This window comes from Ctenopharyngodon idella, chromosome 1, assembly GCF_019924925.1.
Source record: "Ctenopharyngodon idella isolate HZGC_01 chromosome 1, HZGC01, whole genome shotgun sequence".
NCBI classification, from domain to species: domain Eukaryota; kingdom Metazoa; phylum Chordata; class Actinopteri; order Cypriniformes; family Xenocyprididae; genus Ctenopharyngodon; species Ctenopharyngodon idella.
Genome location: NC_067220.1, coordinates 25,005,877 through 25,021,692, shown reverse-complemented (window position 1 = coordinate 25,021,692; position 15,816 = coordinate 25,005,877). Strand labels below are relative to the sequence as shown.

Sequence of the window (15,816 nt, the reverse complement as noted above, 5' to 3'; positions counted from 1 at the left end):
TTATAAGTAACATAACTGATGCTAGGTAATAACAACTAATATTTCATTTCATTTGTTTGATGTGTAATAAGGGTCTTCACCTTATTAGTTTTGCTAAGATAATGTAATATTGTAATCTTATATGTAATGGCTCTCTGCCATAGCTACACCCAACTTAATCACTTGTATTTTATGCATATTATGCACTATATTCCTTTTATAATTCATGGTATTCGTTTGGTAGTTGTGTTGATTTACTTGAATTATCTTTTTGGTAATAAAATTTATTTTATTACACGTGTGTCAGTCCTTGTGTTGATAATACAGAAGAGGCTCTACAAGTTAACAATATTTCAAAAATCTTTCAGATTGGTCAAACTCCCTCTTATTTACATAATCATATTTATTCAACAATCATCTTTGATTGTTTACTGTTAAGGTGAAATTCCTTAGCTGGTGGCCCTGAAGTAAAAGGCATAAGAGGTCATCTGACATTTTCACACTCACCTTAAGTGACGTGACCAAATTTTCACACTCACCTTAAGTGACGTGACCAAAACAAGCAATGTGCTCTTTTTCTATCTGTCGTCAGTGCAAAGTCCTTTTCCTTGCTCACGGATTTATTGGCACCAAGAAGACCGTTGGAAACACCATTAGATGACATTTTGAAAGCGCTCAGTGACATCTATATACCCAAGAAAAACATCTTGAGTGAAAGATACAGTTGCCGTACACGGAAGCAGCTGAATTTGGAATCCCTGTCTGAATATGTGGCTGCATTAAAGGGATTAGTGTCCACATGTGAGTTTAGTGCTTCAATGGAAGAACAGTTGCGGGACCAGCTTGTTTACAGAATATGCAGTAAGTTGACTTTTGAGTACAGATTACAGCGAACCCCTGACCTAAGGTTTTGGACATTGTGAACAATTTTGAATGTACTGTTATGAGTTAAAAGAATTTCAGCATGCACCACTGAGAACCAACAGCTTGAATTATGCCAAGCCACTAGAAGAGCATCCGGGAGCGGAGGACAGAATGCCAGGGAAAGGCAGTCATGAGAAGAGCAAACAAAAACCCCTGTTACAGGTGTCTTGGAAAGAGACATACTGCGTCCAATTGCAAATATAATGATTTCCAATGCTGAGTCTGCAGGTAAAAGGGATGTTTAGAGCGTGCCTGTAAAAATTCCCCACCACAGAAAAGACTGGAGAAAAACAGCATTGAATTCTCCAACTTACGAGCCATAAAAAATAGTTTGGGAACGCAAGACGAAATACATCTCTACTGAAGGGATTAACGAGGGAGAAATCGCACCGTGGTCCAGAAAAAAAGACAACGCCCACAGAGGGCAGATCAGCTAGTACAACCACCGGACTGCGACTCCAGTGATTATATAAATCAGTCCGCTGCAAAAGCCGAGGGGCAGCAGTCACAGATGGACAAGGACTGTGGAGAGTTTGCCTTAAAAGGGAGCAGTGAGTCCCTTAAAAGGGAACAGTGAGGGAACCATACAATGTAATGATCCGATGTAATGGTGTTAAGTCAAAGATGCAGGTTGATATAGGAGCATCCATGTCCATCATTTCAGAGACCTTGTACAGAAAGAGGTCCAAAAAATGTCAACTTTAGCCTTGTGATGTAACCTTTAGGACCTATTCAGAACAAATTTCATTGTTAGATTGATTCAGGTTACAGTGACATGTAAGGAACAGTCAGGAAAACTGGTCTTACTGGTGTCTAAAGGTAAGGGACCTAGCCTCATGGGAGGAAACTGTATTCAGTGTTTACAGCTAGACTGGTCTAGAGTGAATTATGTGGCTGATCCAATAAGTGAGCTGTCTGACAAAATGTATCTAAACTATGACATATGCTCTTAATGGCAAATGCGGAACAGTTTATGCGTTCATGACCTCAAGGCTAGATTACTGTAATGCTCTACTGGGTGGTTGTCCTGCTCGCTTGATAAACAAACTACAGCTCGTAAAAAAATGCAGCTGCTAAAGTCCTTACTAGAACCAGGAAGCATGACCATATTAGCCCGGTTCTGTTAACACTGCATTGGTTCCCTATTAAACATCGTATAGATTTCAAAATCTTGCTAATTACTTACAAAGCATTAAATGGTTTAGCTCCCCAGTACTTGAGTGAGCTCTTAATGCATTACAGTCCTTCATGTCTATTGCAATCTCAAAATTCTGGCTAGTTGATAATACCTAGAATATCAAAATCAACCGCAGGCGGTAGATCCTTCTCCTATTTGGCACCTAAACTTTGGAACAATCTTCCTAGCATTGTTTGGGAAGCAGACACATTCTGTCAGTTTAAATCTAGACTAAAAACGCATCTCTTTAACCTGGCATACACATAACACATTATCAATTTATATTTTCACATCCGTTAAAGGATTGTTAGGCTGCAAAATTAGGTCAGCCGGAACCGGGAACACTTCCTATAACACCCGATGTACTCATTACATCAGAAGAAGAATGGCGCCTACGCTAATATTAGTCTCCCTGTTTATCACGAGGTCTACCATAGTCAGTTGGATCCAGGCCGTATCCAGATCAGATGGAGGACCTGCGCCTAGACACGACCACAATGCATCCCTGAAGTGTCAACAGAGATTGTGTCAACTAGACCATCCCCTGCGATGGCCTCATCGATACGACAGCCAGTGGCAGTTGATTAAATATTTTGACTGTTGTGATCCCAATCTGACTTATGACCTGTAACGCTGCCTGAATCATAATTATGCACTGTTCGTTGTTGGCCAGAGAAGAACTGGCCCCCCGACTGAGCCTTCTCCCAAGGTTTTTTCTCCATTTTGTCACCTGTTGGACACTTGACATTCAATGTTTTTGATCTGCCTGCATTGACACCATTGTATGCGAACTGAACTGAGCTGGACGATGTATAGATGAATTTACTAAATTAACAACTATTGATTTTTACAAAGCAATGAATCAATACTGAACAGGTAAGTAACTGGACCAACTGTTTTTTTTTTCTCAGTTTCTCCGAACTTCCACTTGTTTTTTGTACTTTTTTTCCTTCATTCAAGAAGAGAATGTCTAGGTTTCTAATCTAACCCATGTTCCCTGAAGGAGGGAATGAAAATGTCATGTCAGAATGACTGATGAATTGGTATCTCGCCTGAGAGGCCAATCACATTCGAATGTAAACAAAACGCCCCAGGTTACTTCACTGTAAACCTGTTCCCTGAAAAAGCGGGAACAAGAAGCTGCGCTTTATCAGCTATATTTATAATCTACATGACGTCATTGGAATGCGCCAATACGAGGCTATAATTAGATGAACCACAGGTGCATTCAGCAGGATATTTTGTCTGAAGAGCAGTCCTGGGACATCCCAGTGCGGCAATGAAGCGCAGTTTCTCGTTCCCGCTTTTTCAGGGAACAGGGTTACAGTGAAGTAACCTGGGGCATTCTCTTTTCAAAAGCTACACTCGAGCTGCGCTTTATCAGCGCTATGGGAATGAGAATACCCATGCCGCCGCACTGTGTATCCAGACCCCCAGGCTGTGAAGTGTGTCACAAAGCGCAGAGAGTCTCAGACACTAGCTTGCGATGTTGACTCAAGGACATAAGAGCCCGGAGTAACATGAACATCCAAACTATAAAACCTTATGAATGTGTGCGGAGAGGACCAACCTGCTGCATCACAAACATTTTGCAAGGGGGCACCCCCCTTCAAAGCTCTAGAAGAGGCAAGCCCCCTGGTGGAATGAGCCCTGATGCCTGCTGGTGAAGTGTGACCATGCACCTCATAGGCAAAGGCAATAGTATCTCTCACCCAATGTGACGTGGTCTGTTTTGTGGCGGCCTATTAGTTGCTCTGACTTATGTCACTGGCTAGTGCGGTGGACGTAGGCCTGAAGAGCACGGACTGGACACAGTCTGTGAAGTCTCTCCTGATCCGGCATAGTAAACGGCGGAGAGCAGAAGGTTTCGAGAGTGACCGGATGCAAGGTCGATAAAGGAACCTTTGGCAGATAGTCAGGATGAGGATGCAAAATAGCTTTCACCATTCCTGGGGCAAAGTCTAAGCAGGATGGCACAATGGGCAGAGCCTGCAAGTCCCCAATTCTTTTCAGAGAAGTTATAGCCATAAGAAAAAACATTTTCAGAGGTAACAGCTTGTCAGAAACTGACTCTAACGGTTCAAAGGGGGTCTCAACCAGGCCCTCTAGGACTATAGCTAGGTCCCACGAAGGGATCCTGGTTCTAACAGGTGGCCTCAGCTGCCTAGTTCCTCGAACGAAGCGAGAAAGCAGGACATACTTGCCCAAAGGCACCCCGTCAATCAGAGCGTGGCAAGCCGAAAGAGCGGCCACATAAACCCTGAGGATGGCGGGTTGATAATTTCTCCTACAGGACGTCCAGAACTGTAGCAATCTGGCAGTTAACTGAATCTGCATTGTGTGCAGTACACCATCTTTCAAAGACACCCCACTTGTTGGCATAACTTATTCTAGTGGAGGGAGACCTAGGGGTGCTGGGTGACTTAGAGAGAAGTAAAGGGAACATTGCACTGTCTGTTGGAAGGCGAAGAGGTCCACCTCTGCTTCGTAGAATCTCAGCCATATCTGTTTGACTACCTCAGGGTGGAGTTTCCATTCCCCTGTCTATATTTTCTGTCTGGACAGTAAATCAGCTCCCACATTCTGGTACCCAGGAATGTACACTGCCCTCAGTGACAGGAACTTGTCCTGGGCCCAGAGGAAGATCTATCATGCTATCTTGTTCAGATGGCGCAAACGCAGACCTCCCTGGTGATTTATACAAAAGACTGCTGTTGTGTTGTCCATCCGCACTAGGACATGACAGCCTCTCAGCTGCTGGAGAAAGTATTTCAGGGCCAGAAATACAGCCATCAGCTCTAGGCAGTTGATGTGCCAGACGAGCTGATGACCCTCCCATTCCCCTTGGGCTGGACGGCCACTTAAGACGGCTCCCCAGCCTGTCAGGGAGGCGTCTGTCGTTAGCAATCGGCGCCCCTAGAGTGGGACTCAAGGCAAGGAAGCGGGGTGTGAGCCACATAGATAGGGTACGAAGCCCGCGGCGCATAACCCTTATTTGCCGTAGGGGTTTGCCCCCTGGATGAAACCCCCTGGCTTTGAGCCACAACTGAAACGGTCTCATATGCAGCAGGCCCATAGGTCTCATGGCATCAGCATCCTCTGTGATTCCTAATATTTTTTGATACTGTAGAATGCCTGACATTTTTCAGGGTGTTTAGAATGGTCTCGACTCGTGCGGGAGATAATTGTGGAGTCGCAACGGAGTCAATGCTGCATCCATGCATTTTGTGTATGTGCAGGGTGATAGGGCTAGGCCGAATGTAAGAAATCGATATTGGTAAGCTTTGCCCCCGAAAGCGAACCTCAGGAACCTCCTGTGTTGTGGCAATATTTCTATGTGGAAATATGCGTCCTTGAGATCGATTGTGACGAACCAATCGTGATGTTGGATTTGTGGATTTTGTTGGATTTTGGATCATCTTTATGGTTAACATCTTGATCTTGAGATCTTTGACTGAACGGTTTAAGCCTCGAAGATCTAAGATTGGATGCAGCCCCCCGTCCTTCTTGGGAACTAGGAAGTATCTGCTGTAGTAACCTGACTCTCTCTCTAGAGGGGAAACATGCTTTATGGCCCCTTTCTTCAGAAGAGTTTGCAGCTCTTGTGACAGTAAAGTTGCTTGCTCCGGCTTCACGGTAGTGGAGACCATGCCGTTGAAACGCGGAGGACGACGAATAAATTGGATTCTGTATCCTATTTCTACTGTGTTTAGAACCCACGCAGAAATCCCTGGCAGTAGTTTCCACGCTGCCAGGCTCTCTGAAATGGGTACTAATTTTGATACATCCTTTTGAGGGAATGTTAGATGTTCCATGTCCTGATGTGATACAGGGACCAATGGAACACCTAACATTTCGCTGGAAACCGCTGCCCCCCGACGCACCAGAGGTGGCGGGGAAGGAGGGTTTGTGTGGAGATGTCGAGAAGGGGCGGGTTTTAGATGTTTTACGTGCCCCATCCCGAGGGGGGCCATCCCCACGGGGCTGGGCGCAAGACCATCAGGACTTCTTCTTTTTTGATAAATTAGTCCTGAGGTCTTGCCTGGGAGGTTGCTGAGGGCGTCGAGATGGCCCCCAGTCTCTGCGAGGGGGAGCTCGACTTGCTACACTCTGTTTTTGAACCTCCCTTTTTTAAGGACCGGGTTGGGGCTGTGTGGTTGACGGCCCCTCCCCCTAAGTGAGACGAGGAAGAAATTTCATGAAAGCTTCCTTTAGATTTTTTCACCTCCTGAAACCTGCTCACGACTGTACCTTGATGCCAGTGAGATTCAGCCACAGATGCCTCTCCGTGCGTACCATAGCAGCCATAGGACGGCCAATGGCACAAGAGAGACAGGTCTCAGACCCGCACTCAGGTCCTTCAGCAGGTCAGCCTGGTACGCTTGTAACACCGCTTGTAACACCGCTTGTAACACTGCTTGGAAAGCTTTTCTAACAAGCACTGAGGTGGTTCTACAGGGCTTTGTGGGGAGGTTAGGTTTCTTGAGTGACGATGCCGATGCAGGCGAGAGATAGCTTGCAAGCGTCTCTTCAACCTGTGGCATCGTCGTATACCCCCTCGCCCCAGCACCCACGATAGTTGAATAAGTTGACGTCGAGGGCACAAAGACAAGGGAAGTATACAGTGGGTACGGAAAGTATTCAGACCCCCTTAAATTTTTCACTCTTTGTTATATTGCAGCCATTTGCTAAAATCATTTAAGTTCATTTTTTTCCTCATTAATGTACACACAGAATTGTTGACATTTTTGCAGATTTATTAAAAAAGAAAAACTGAAATATCACATGGTCCTAAGTATTCAGACCCTTTGCTCAGTATTTAGTAGAAGCACCCTTTTGATCTAATACAGCCATGAGTCTTTTTGGGAAAGATGCAACAAGTTTTTCACACCTGGATTTGGGGATCCTCTGCCATTCCTCCTTGCAGGTCCTCTCCAGTTCTGTCAGGTTGGATGGTAAACGTTGGTGGACAGTCATTTTTAGGTCTCTCCAGAGATGCTCAATTGGGTTTAAGTCAGGGCTCTGACTGGGCCATTCAAGAACAGTCACGGAGTTGTTGCACGAAGCCACTCCTTCGTTATTTTAGCTGTGTGCTTAGGGTCATTGTCTTGTTGGAAGGTAAACCTTCAGCCCAGTCTGAGGTCCTGAGCACTCTGGAGAAGGTTTTTGTCCAGGATATTCATCTTTCCCTCGATTGCAACCAGTCGTCCTGTCCCTGCAGATGAAAAACACCCCCACAGCATGATGCTGCCACCACCATGCTTCACTGTTGGGACTGTATTGGACAGGTGATGAGCAGTGCCTGGTTTTCTCCGCACATACCGCTAAGAATTAAGGCCAAAAAGTTCTATCTTGGTCTCATCAGACCAGAGAATCTTTTTTCTCACCATCTTGGAGTCCTTCAGGTGTTTTTTAGCAAACTCCATACGGGCTTTCATGTGTCTTGCACTGAGGAGAGGCTTCCGTCGGGCCACTCTGCCATAAAGCCCCGAATGGTGGAGGGCTGCAGTGATGGTTGACTTTCTACAACTTTCTCCCATCTCCCGACTGCATCTCTGGAGCTCAGCCACAGTGATCTTTGGGTTCTTCTTTACCTCTCTCACCAAGGCTCTTCTCCCCCAATAGCTCAGTTTGTCCGGACAGCCAGCTCTAGGAAGGGTTCTGGTCGTCCCAAACGTCTTCCATTTAAGGATTATGGAGGCCACTGTGCTCTTAGGAACCTTAAGTGCAGCAGAATTTTTTTTGTAACCTTGGCCAGATCTGTGCCTTGCCACAATTCTGTCTCTGAGCTCTTCAGGCAGTTCCTTTGACCTCATGATTCTCATTTGTTCTGACATGCACTGTGAGCTGTAAGGTCTTATATAGACAGGTGTGTGGCCTTCCTAATCAAGTCCAATCAGTATAATCAAACACAGCTGGACTCAAATGAAGGTGTAGAACCATCTCAAGGATGATCAGAAAAAATGGACAGTACCTGAGTTAAATATATGAGTGTCACAGCAAAGGGTCTGAATACTTAGGACCATGTGATATTTCAGTTTTTCTTTTTTAATAAATCTGCAAAAATGTCAACAATTCTGTGTTTTTCTGTCAATATGGGGTGCTGTGTGTACATTAATGAGGAAAAAAAATGAACCTAAATGATTTTAGCAAATGGCTGCAATATAACAAAGAGTGAAAAATTTAAGGGGGTCTGAATACTTTCCGTACCCACTGTATATGTTTTATTTACATGACTCTGATAGTTCGTCATGAAGGCCCTCAAAGAAGTGGAGAGGCTGAGGTTGTGGCCCCTCCCCTTTGCCACCAGACAGAAACCTATCCTCAAGCTTAGAGCATTTGGGGATCTCTTGTTCCTGTGGCCAGACTAGCTGTAATCTGGCCACAGCTCGAGTTACTTCCTTGAGTAATTCCTCAACGGATTTATCATCACGTGAGGAACGCTCAGAGGCAGCACACTCGTAAAGAGAATTGTCATCCCCTGCGTGAACTGAAGAAGCACCGGAGTGCGCTTTAGGATCTCGCAAAGGGATGCATAGGCCAGGTGACAGAGTGGTTGAAAGGGCAGGAACCGTCTCGAGTGTAGCTTTTGAAAGGGAACAAGTAAGTAAGTAAATTTTATTTAAAGAGCACATTTAAATTCAGCTTACAATGACCAAAGTGCCGTACAAAACAATCATAAAATACAATAAAATATAAAATAAAATACATTGACATGGGCAAAGCCTTAGAAACGAACGGGGAGGAGGGGCTCTATTGCGCCAGTTTTACCTACAGTCACCAAACTCAGTACATATATTGTTTTCATTAAGCCGGACAACTTTCTAATTTACAGTCATTAGCTCCGACCAACAGGAAGTCAGATATTCTGGTTTGAATGGGGATTTTTGAATAATCAAGCTCTGAGTTTTTATGTACTCCTTGTAGAGGCTTCATGCAATCGCCACCAAACTCGGTCAACATGAAACAAAGACACTGTAGATCCTAAATTGGGAACGATTATAGAATATCTCAAACAGCGTTGCCATGGCGAGGGATTAAATTAAGGACAAAAAAGGGAAAGGGTATCTTGTAAAATCATTGCTTGATTTAAATTAAATTAAGATGAATTTAAAATGAATACTAGATTTCAGATCAATATTTCTTTTCTTTAAAATGTTGTATTTTAAGATTAATTCATGACACTAAACAATATTCTCCTCTGAATTATACACCATTTATTTCTATATACAATAATGCTAACATTAGAAAAAAAAAACACATTCAAGTTTCTTTTTTAATCAATGTATTATGTGTAATTTAAAAATAAGCAGATTAGTGCTCTATTTATATGAAATGCAATATATTGTATAACCAAAAGATGGCACCAAAGGCCTATTTTTAAACAAACAAGGTTGGATAAATCTTTTTTGCTGTTAAAACAGTGTTTAAAATCGCAATAGTTTCTTTTTATTTCACACTGCATTTGCAAGTGTATTTAAACATTATCAAAGACTAGTTTCTGTCACAATTTAGATTTTATTTTTTGTTTAAAATGTTGTTAAATCTTCTGAATCTCACTCTATCTCTATCTCTTCTTCTCCTCCCCCTCACTCCCTCAGTATCTCTCTCTCTCTCTCTGTATATATGTGTGTTTCCACAATCCTCGTCAGAAAGGCAAAGGGGGAGGTGTTGCTGTAATTTATAGTAATATTTACAGTATTATTCAAAAGTCTTTAAAATATAATTCCTTCGAAGTGATGGTGCTTTATGTAACGTTATGTAAGTTGACATTTGTGCTGGCTACTGTATACAGGCCACCAGGACACCATACAGACTTTATCAAAGAATTTGCTGATATTCTATCAGAGTTAGTACTAGCTGCGGATAAAGTCCTTGTTGTTGGTGATTTTAATATCCATGTAGATAAGGACGCATTGGCATTTACAGACTTTCTAAACTCTATTGGAGTTAGACAACACGTGTCAGGACCCACTCATTGTCGTAATCATACTTTAGATCTAATATTGTCACATGGAATCGATATTGATGCTGTTGAAATTCTGCAGCAGAGTGACGACATCTCAGATTATTATCTAGTCTCGTGTATACTACATTTAGTCAAGGCTGCGAAACTGCCTCCCTGCCACAAATATGGTAGAACCATCACTTCTACCACTAAAGATTGCTTTATAAATAATCTTCCTGATCAGTTTCATCGCCTTAGCATACCAGACAGCTTAGAAGATCTCGATGTTGCAACAGAAACTACTGACTCTGTCTTTTCCAGCACATTAAACTCAGTTGCTCCTTTGCGCTTAAAAATGATTAAAGAAATTAGTCCAACACCGCGGTACACTGAGCACACTCGGCCCTTAAGAGAGCAGCCAGAAAAATGGAGTGCAGCTGGAAGAAAACAGAAACTGGAAGTTTTTCACATTTTGTGGAGAGAGAGAACGATTGAGTACAGAAAGGCCTTAAAAACTGCTAGATCTGCTTATTTTTCAATTCAAATTTTTCAAATAAACTCAACCCTAGGTATTTAATTGATACAGTGGCTAAATTAACAAGAAATAAAGCTTCAACTTCTGATGTTTCCAAACAGCACAGCAGTAATGACTTTATAAACTTTTTTACTTTCAAGATTGACAATATTAGAGAGAAAATTATTACCATGCAACCGTCTACTACAGTATCGCATCAGACAGTGCACTGTAGTGTCCCTGAGGAAAAATTAAATTCATTCGCTGCTTTAGGAGAGGAAGAATTGTCTAAACTTGTTAAATCATCAAAATCAACAACATGTACATTAGACCCTATACCGACTAAGCTATTGAAAGAGATGCTTCCAGAGGTCATATATCCTCTTCTTAATATCGTTAATTCATCTTTATCACTAGGATACGTACGAACAACTTTTAAGCTGGCTATTATTAAACCTCTTGTTAAAAAACCACAGCTTGATCCTAGAGAATTAGTCAATTACAGGCCGATCTCAAATCTTCCTTTTCTGTCAAAAATACTAGAAAAGGCAGTATAATCACAACTATGTTCCTTTTTAGAAAGAAATTGTATCTGTGAGGATTTCCAGTCAGGATTTAGACCGTACCAATCTAATTAATAACTATTGATTCTTACAACAGAATGAATCAATACTGAATTTACTTAAGATGGATAATGACACCATTTTCTTTAAGAGCTGCTGTGCAGCCAAAATTATATACCAGTTATCACTGTAAAGCTGCTTTGACACAATCTGCATTGTTACAAGCACTATATAAATAAATGTGACTTGACTTGACTTTCAATGTCTGTTTTACAGCCTCGATCAGTTCTTTAACCCTTTTCTTAAGGCAGGAACACACCAAGCCGACGCCGATGAACTAGTGCCGACGAAAGCGGACTGCGGGGTTGGCTCACGTCGGCAGCGTCTTGGTCCAAAGTTGCCCTGACACACCAAACCGACACTCGACAGCCGACGTCCAAGTAGCACGTCCATTCTTCGCCTGCGTAAGATGAAATGCCTTTCCATACCAGCAGGTGGCAGTAGCTGAATAGCCAATCAGAATGATCAGATGGCCCGACGGACTGACAAGCTCTGACGCCAATTCAACATGTAGATTCAGCCGGAAAAAAAGCCGTCAAGGACCAACTTCAGCCGACGATGTGGAACATACTGAGAAAACTTAGTCGGCCGACAAACAAAAACTGCCCGACAAGCGACCGTCGGCTTGGTGTGTTTCTGCCTATAGAGACCCACTGTCCTTCACAGTTTAGCTCCAACCCTAATCAAACACACCTGAAGCAGCTAATCAAGCCAGTTCATTTGTTGGCCGCTGACAACATAGTATTATATAATTAGTTTGATAATTAAGTCAATTAAAATATAAAAAACACAAGATAAATACTGATGTACTTATAAAAATTTTGAACTGCAAATGATAACTTCACACTCATTTGAAATTGAACTATGGCACTATATCACTATTCGGACAGGACTAGTTTTCTAAACAACGTTTGAGTTACAATTCTTATCACCCAACATCTGTGATTTCATGTACTGATTCAAACAGGACTAACATCTGTGTGTTTTTTACAGAGGAGGGAGTGTGTGTTTTCTAGACATGGGCATTGCACAGGCTCATGTGCTGTGTTTGCGAGCATCACATGATGCATATGTCTTTAAATTAATTATTTATTGATATAATTTACATTTATTTAAAAGAGTAAATTTCACATGATTTTATAAAAGTGGCTGTTTATAGTAAACTAATTAATTTTATCGTTTTTTTTTTCATCGGATACCACCCTTAAATGAAAGAATGCTTTTAGTGCATAAGATTGGTGTGCAAACGGCAGCTCAGGTAGGTCAAAAAACACATGCAGAGAAGTGTAGGATAATACAACATCAGCATTCGGACGGAATTCTGCACTCATTTGAAATTGACAAATGACATAAAATTAATCTAAATTTAAATGATCTCATGGATGTGGCTGTTGTGGTTCGTGGTCATAGTGGCACCAACTGCTGCAGTAAATGTGGTGAATTCAAATGACTTTGACATAGTTCTTTTATGTTTTCCCCGTTTTAAATGCCTATTGAGGGATTAAAGTAAGAACAAAAACGGGAAGGGTCTCATATCTTGTAAAATCATTGCTTGATTTAAATTAAATTAATATTGTATGTTTGGTAACTGAACCTGAATGAATTTAAAATGAATGTACTAGATTTCAGATTAATATTTTTTGTCTGTAAAAATTTGTATTTTGAGATTAATTTTTAAACAGATAAATATTTTTTGCTGTTAAAACGGTGTTTTATTGATTTGACTGCAATGACACTATTGGATGAGAACTGAACTAAGCTGGACAATGACATCACTGTTTTCTGCAGACCTGCTTTATAGGTGAAATAAACTAATTTAATAATTGATGATCTTTAGAACGGAACTGAATTAACACTGAACTGACTTCAGCTGAACAATGACACTATTTTCTTTTAGATCTGTATTGTATAAAGCACTATATGAATGAAGGTGACTTGACTTGAATACTCTCCTCATGCTGATGACATAATATATCTTACATTAAGACTCCGACCATTACAGTAGTCCCCATTTGGAAATGTACTGTTTTCCGCTTTTTTTGCTGCTCCTCTTTCAAATTTTCTCAGATTCTTACCAAAATTGGCCTAGTCACTGGACCGAGCCAAACAGAAATGACTGAACAGAATTTTGATATACCATTTTGTTCAATGGTTATGAAGATGTGAAGGTATCAAACCTTTGATCCATCGAAATGGATTGCTCCTTGTAGCTACATTTGTGATCATTACAATTACCACTACATTACAATTACAATTACAATTAAGCATAACCCCTACCACTTCAGGTCTGTTTATATTATTGGATTCTTCAATGTTTGGATTCTTACCTCATGGCCACATTGCTGCCATCAATAACAATGGGACGGAGGTTATCCTTATTATCCATGGGTATCTGAGAAGGGGACCAGCGAGAGTCAAGTGAGTCAGAGAAACTGCAGGAAGATGAGCCAGAGGATGATGATGTGGAAGTAGATGGGTAGGGAGACTGTGTCCCACCCTCATTCTCCGGCTTACTGCCTAGTTTCACCAGCTCCCCAAGAATATCATTGATCAGTGCATCTGACCCTAGCTTGTTCAGAACCAGCCGAACCAAGTCTTCAGCATAGCCGAGCTTAAGGGCAAACTCCATCTTTGTCTGGTATTCCCTGAGTGTATCCATGGGGCCTGGTACTTGGGGTACCATATTTGGAACCAATGAATCCAAATCTAAACATGGAGACCAACAGAGTAGTGAGTGGACTGCATGGATAGATCTATTGCTAAAGGTATCAACAGGAGGATGACTGTGGTTCTTCACAGGCTCACTGTCTGGCCTTGCACTTTTCTCTGATTCATCTTGTGGTGATGAACCACAGCTCCTGGTGCAGGGGGCCACCATGTCTCCTGTGTCTGATAAGCCACTGTCTATAATAGGTCCATTGTCAGCTAAATCCAGCCCGAGTTTGAGTATGTGGCCTGTTCCATCATCCACATAGTCTTTCAGGCCCATGAATCAGCCACAGATATCCAGCACCGTTTTGACTGTGAGACTTGCCACTCTTGCCACCTGTTATTCAGCCCTCAGATCACGTTTCTCATGTGAACCTAGAGAAGGAGAGAGGGATACTTTAAGGGACTGCATAGAAATTCAGGGAACAGAAAGATGTGTCTAATGTGCTGAACTGATAAAGCATGCTTGAAGCACATGGGGTTAAGAGCTCTACTAAAGGACATGAAAGGAATAAGAGAGACAAAAAGATCTATTGTCTATAGTCTTCACCCATTCACACTTTTGTCCTGTGAATTAAACAGCAAAGTGCTATAAGCTCTTTTGTTTTATTGTCTCCACTCACATTTTAATGTTTATTCATTTCTATATGATGTGTTGTCGGTCTGTGGTATTGTGAGTTGTTGTGCTTGGCACTCTACCATCCCCTTGCTCCCCCCTTCCCTCTTACTTACTCTCTAGCTTCCCACCAAAAAAAAAAAAAAAAAATCTACAGAGACATTTATCAAAATTTCTTCTTTTATGTTTCACAGGAGAAAGAAAGTCATACAGGTTCTGATCCTAGATCTATTCCTAGATCCGCGCACCGTCCGCGCTGTCTCGAAATTTGGGCTGCACACGGATGGGATGTGCGTCCGGCCGTGAGCCCTCCGCATGACGAAAATTACGTCATACGGATGGTGCACGAACGCGGACGGCCGAAGTATACCCGGGGCTTTAAACAGACTTTCCTGCATTAATTTATAGATGATCTGATATAAAAATGAACATGCATCCCAGGACATTGTGTGTATGATTATTACTGTCTTGTGTAGTGTCTTTTGTATGGTATTTTGTTTTATGCATATTTTATGATAGAACCAACAGTTAATGTAATCTCACCTATACCAAATTTGGGTCTACGAATTTGTATTTTAAAGATTTAAATGATTGTGTATATATGTCGATACCTGTGCAATATATTAGTATTACAAGAATCTTAGTTTCTTCATCAGCAGCCAATCCAGTTACATATGCAAACTATCTGCTTGAGACAAAGGATCGTAAAACTTTTCCTCTGAAAGCTTAAGTAAGATTGGCTCACTGACCCTTAGGAAGAGAGGCCATCATCAGAGCTTAAAAAGCCCCCATGCAGTTCCCTCTCTCTCTTCATTCTTCTCTGCATCTTCTGTTTGCCGTTCTGCGTAGCCTCTCCGGCTGGCGCATTGTGTTTTGAACCATGGTAAAGATATCTATAGGGCTGCCAATACCAGAAGTGGAGCATTCCACAGACACGAATCCATGAATCGCATTATAGTTTTCTAAGGATGCATGATTTTTTAATAATCTGTTTATTATTAGGGCCCAAGCCCAAAGGGCGAAGGCCCTATTGTTTTCTTTAGGATTATTAGGGTGCAAGCCCAAAGGGCAAAGGCCCTATTGATTTCTTTAGGATTATTAGACCACAAGCCCAACGGGCGAAGGCCCTATTGTTCCCCTAAGGATTATTAGGGCCCAAGCCCTGTAAAGGGTGAAGGCCCTATTGTTTTCCTTAGGATTATGATTATTATTATTATTATTATTTTTCCGAATATTCAGGCACTTTTGGGGCCCTTAACATGCTCGAAAACTCTTGAAATTTTGCACACACATCGGAATCCACAGCCATCAGGGCCGGGCAGAAGC

General features: G+C 41.9%; 1 protein-coding gene across 1 annotated transcript in view; it reads right to left on the bottom strand.

Moving 5' to 3' along the window:
• LOC127514280 (probable ribonuclease ZC3H12C) overlaps positions 1–15,816 on the bottom strand; it is a 54,179-nt gene that overhangs the window by 25,234 nt on the left and 13,129 nt on the right. Inside the window, exon 2 of the mRNA XM_051896990.1 lies at positions 13,493–14,249. Coding sequence (XP_051752950.1) covers positions 13,493–14,154 — 662 coding nt within the window. The 5' untranslated portion in view covers positions 14,155–14,249. The remainder of the gene's footprint in view (positions 1–13,492; positions 14,250–15,816) is intronic.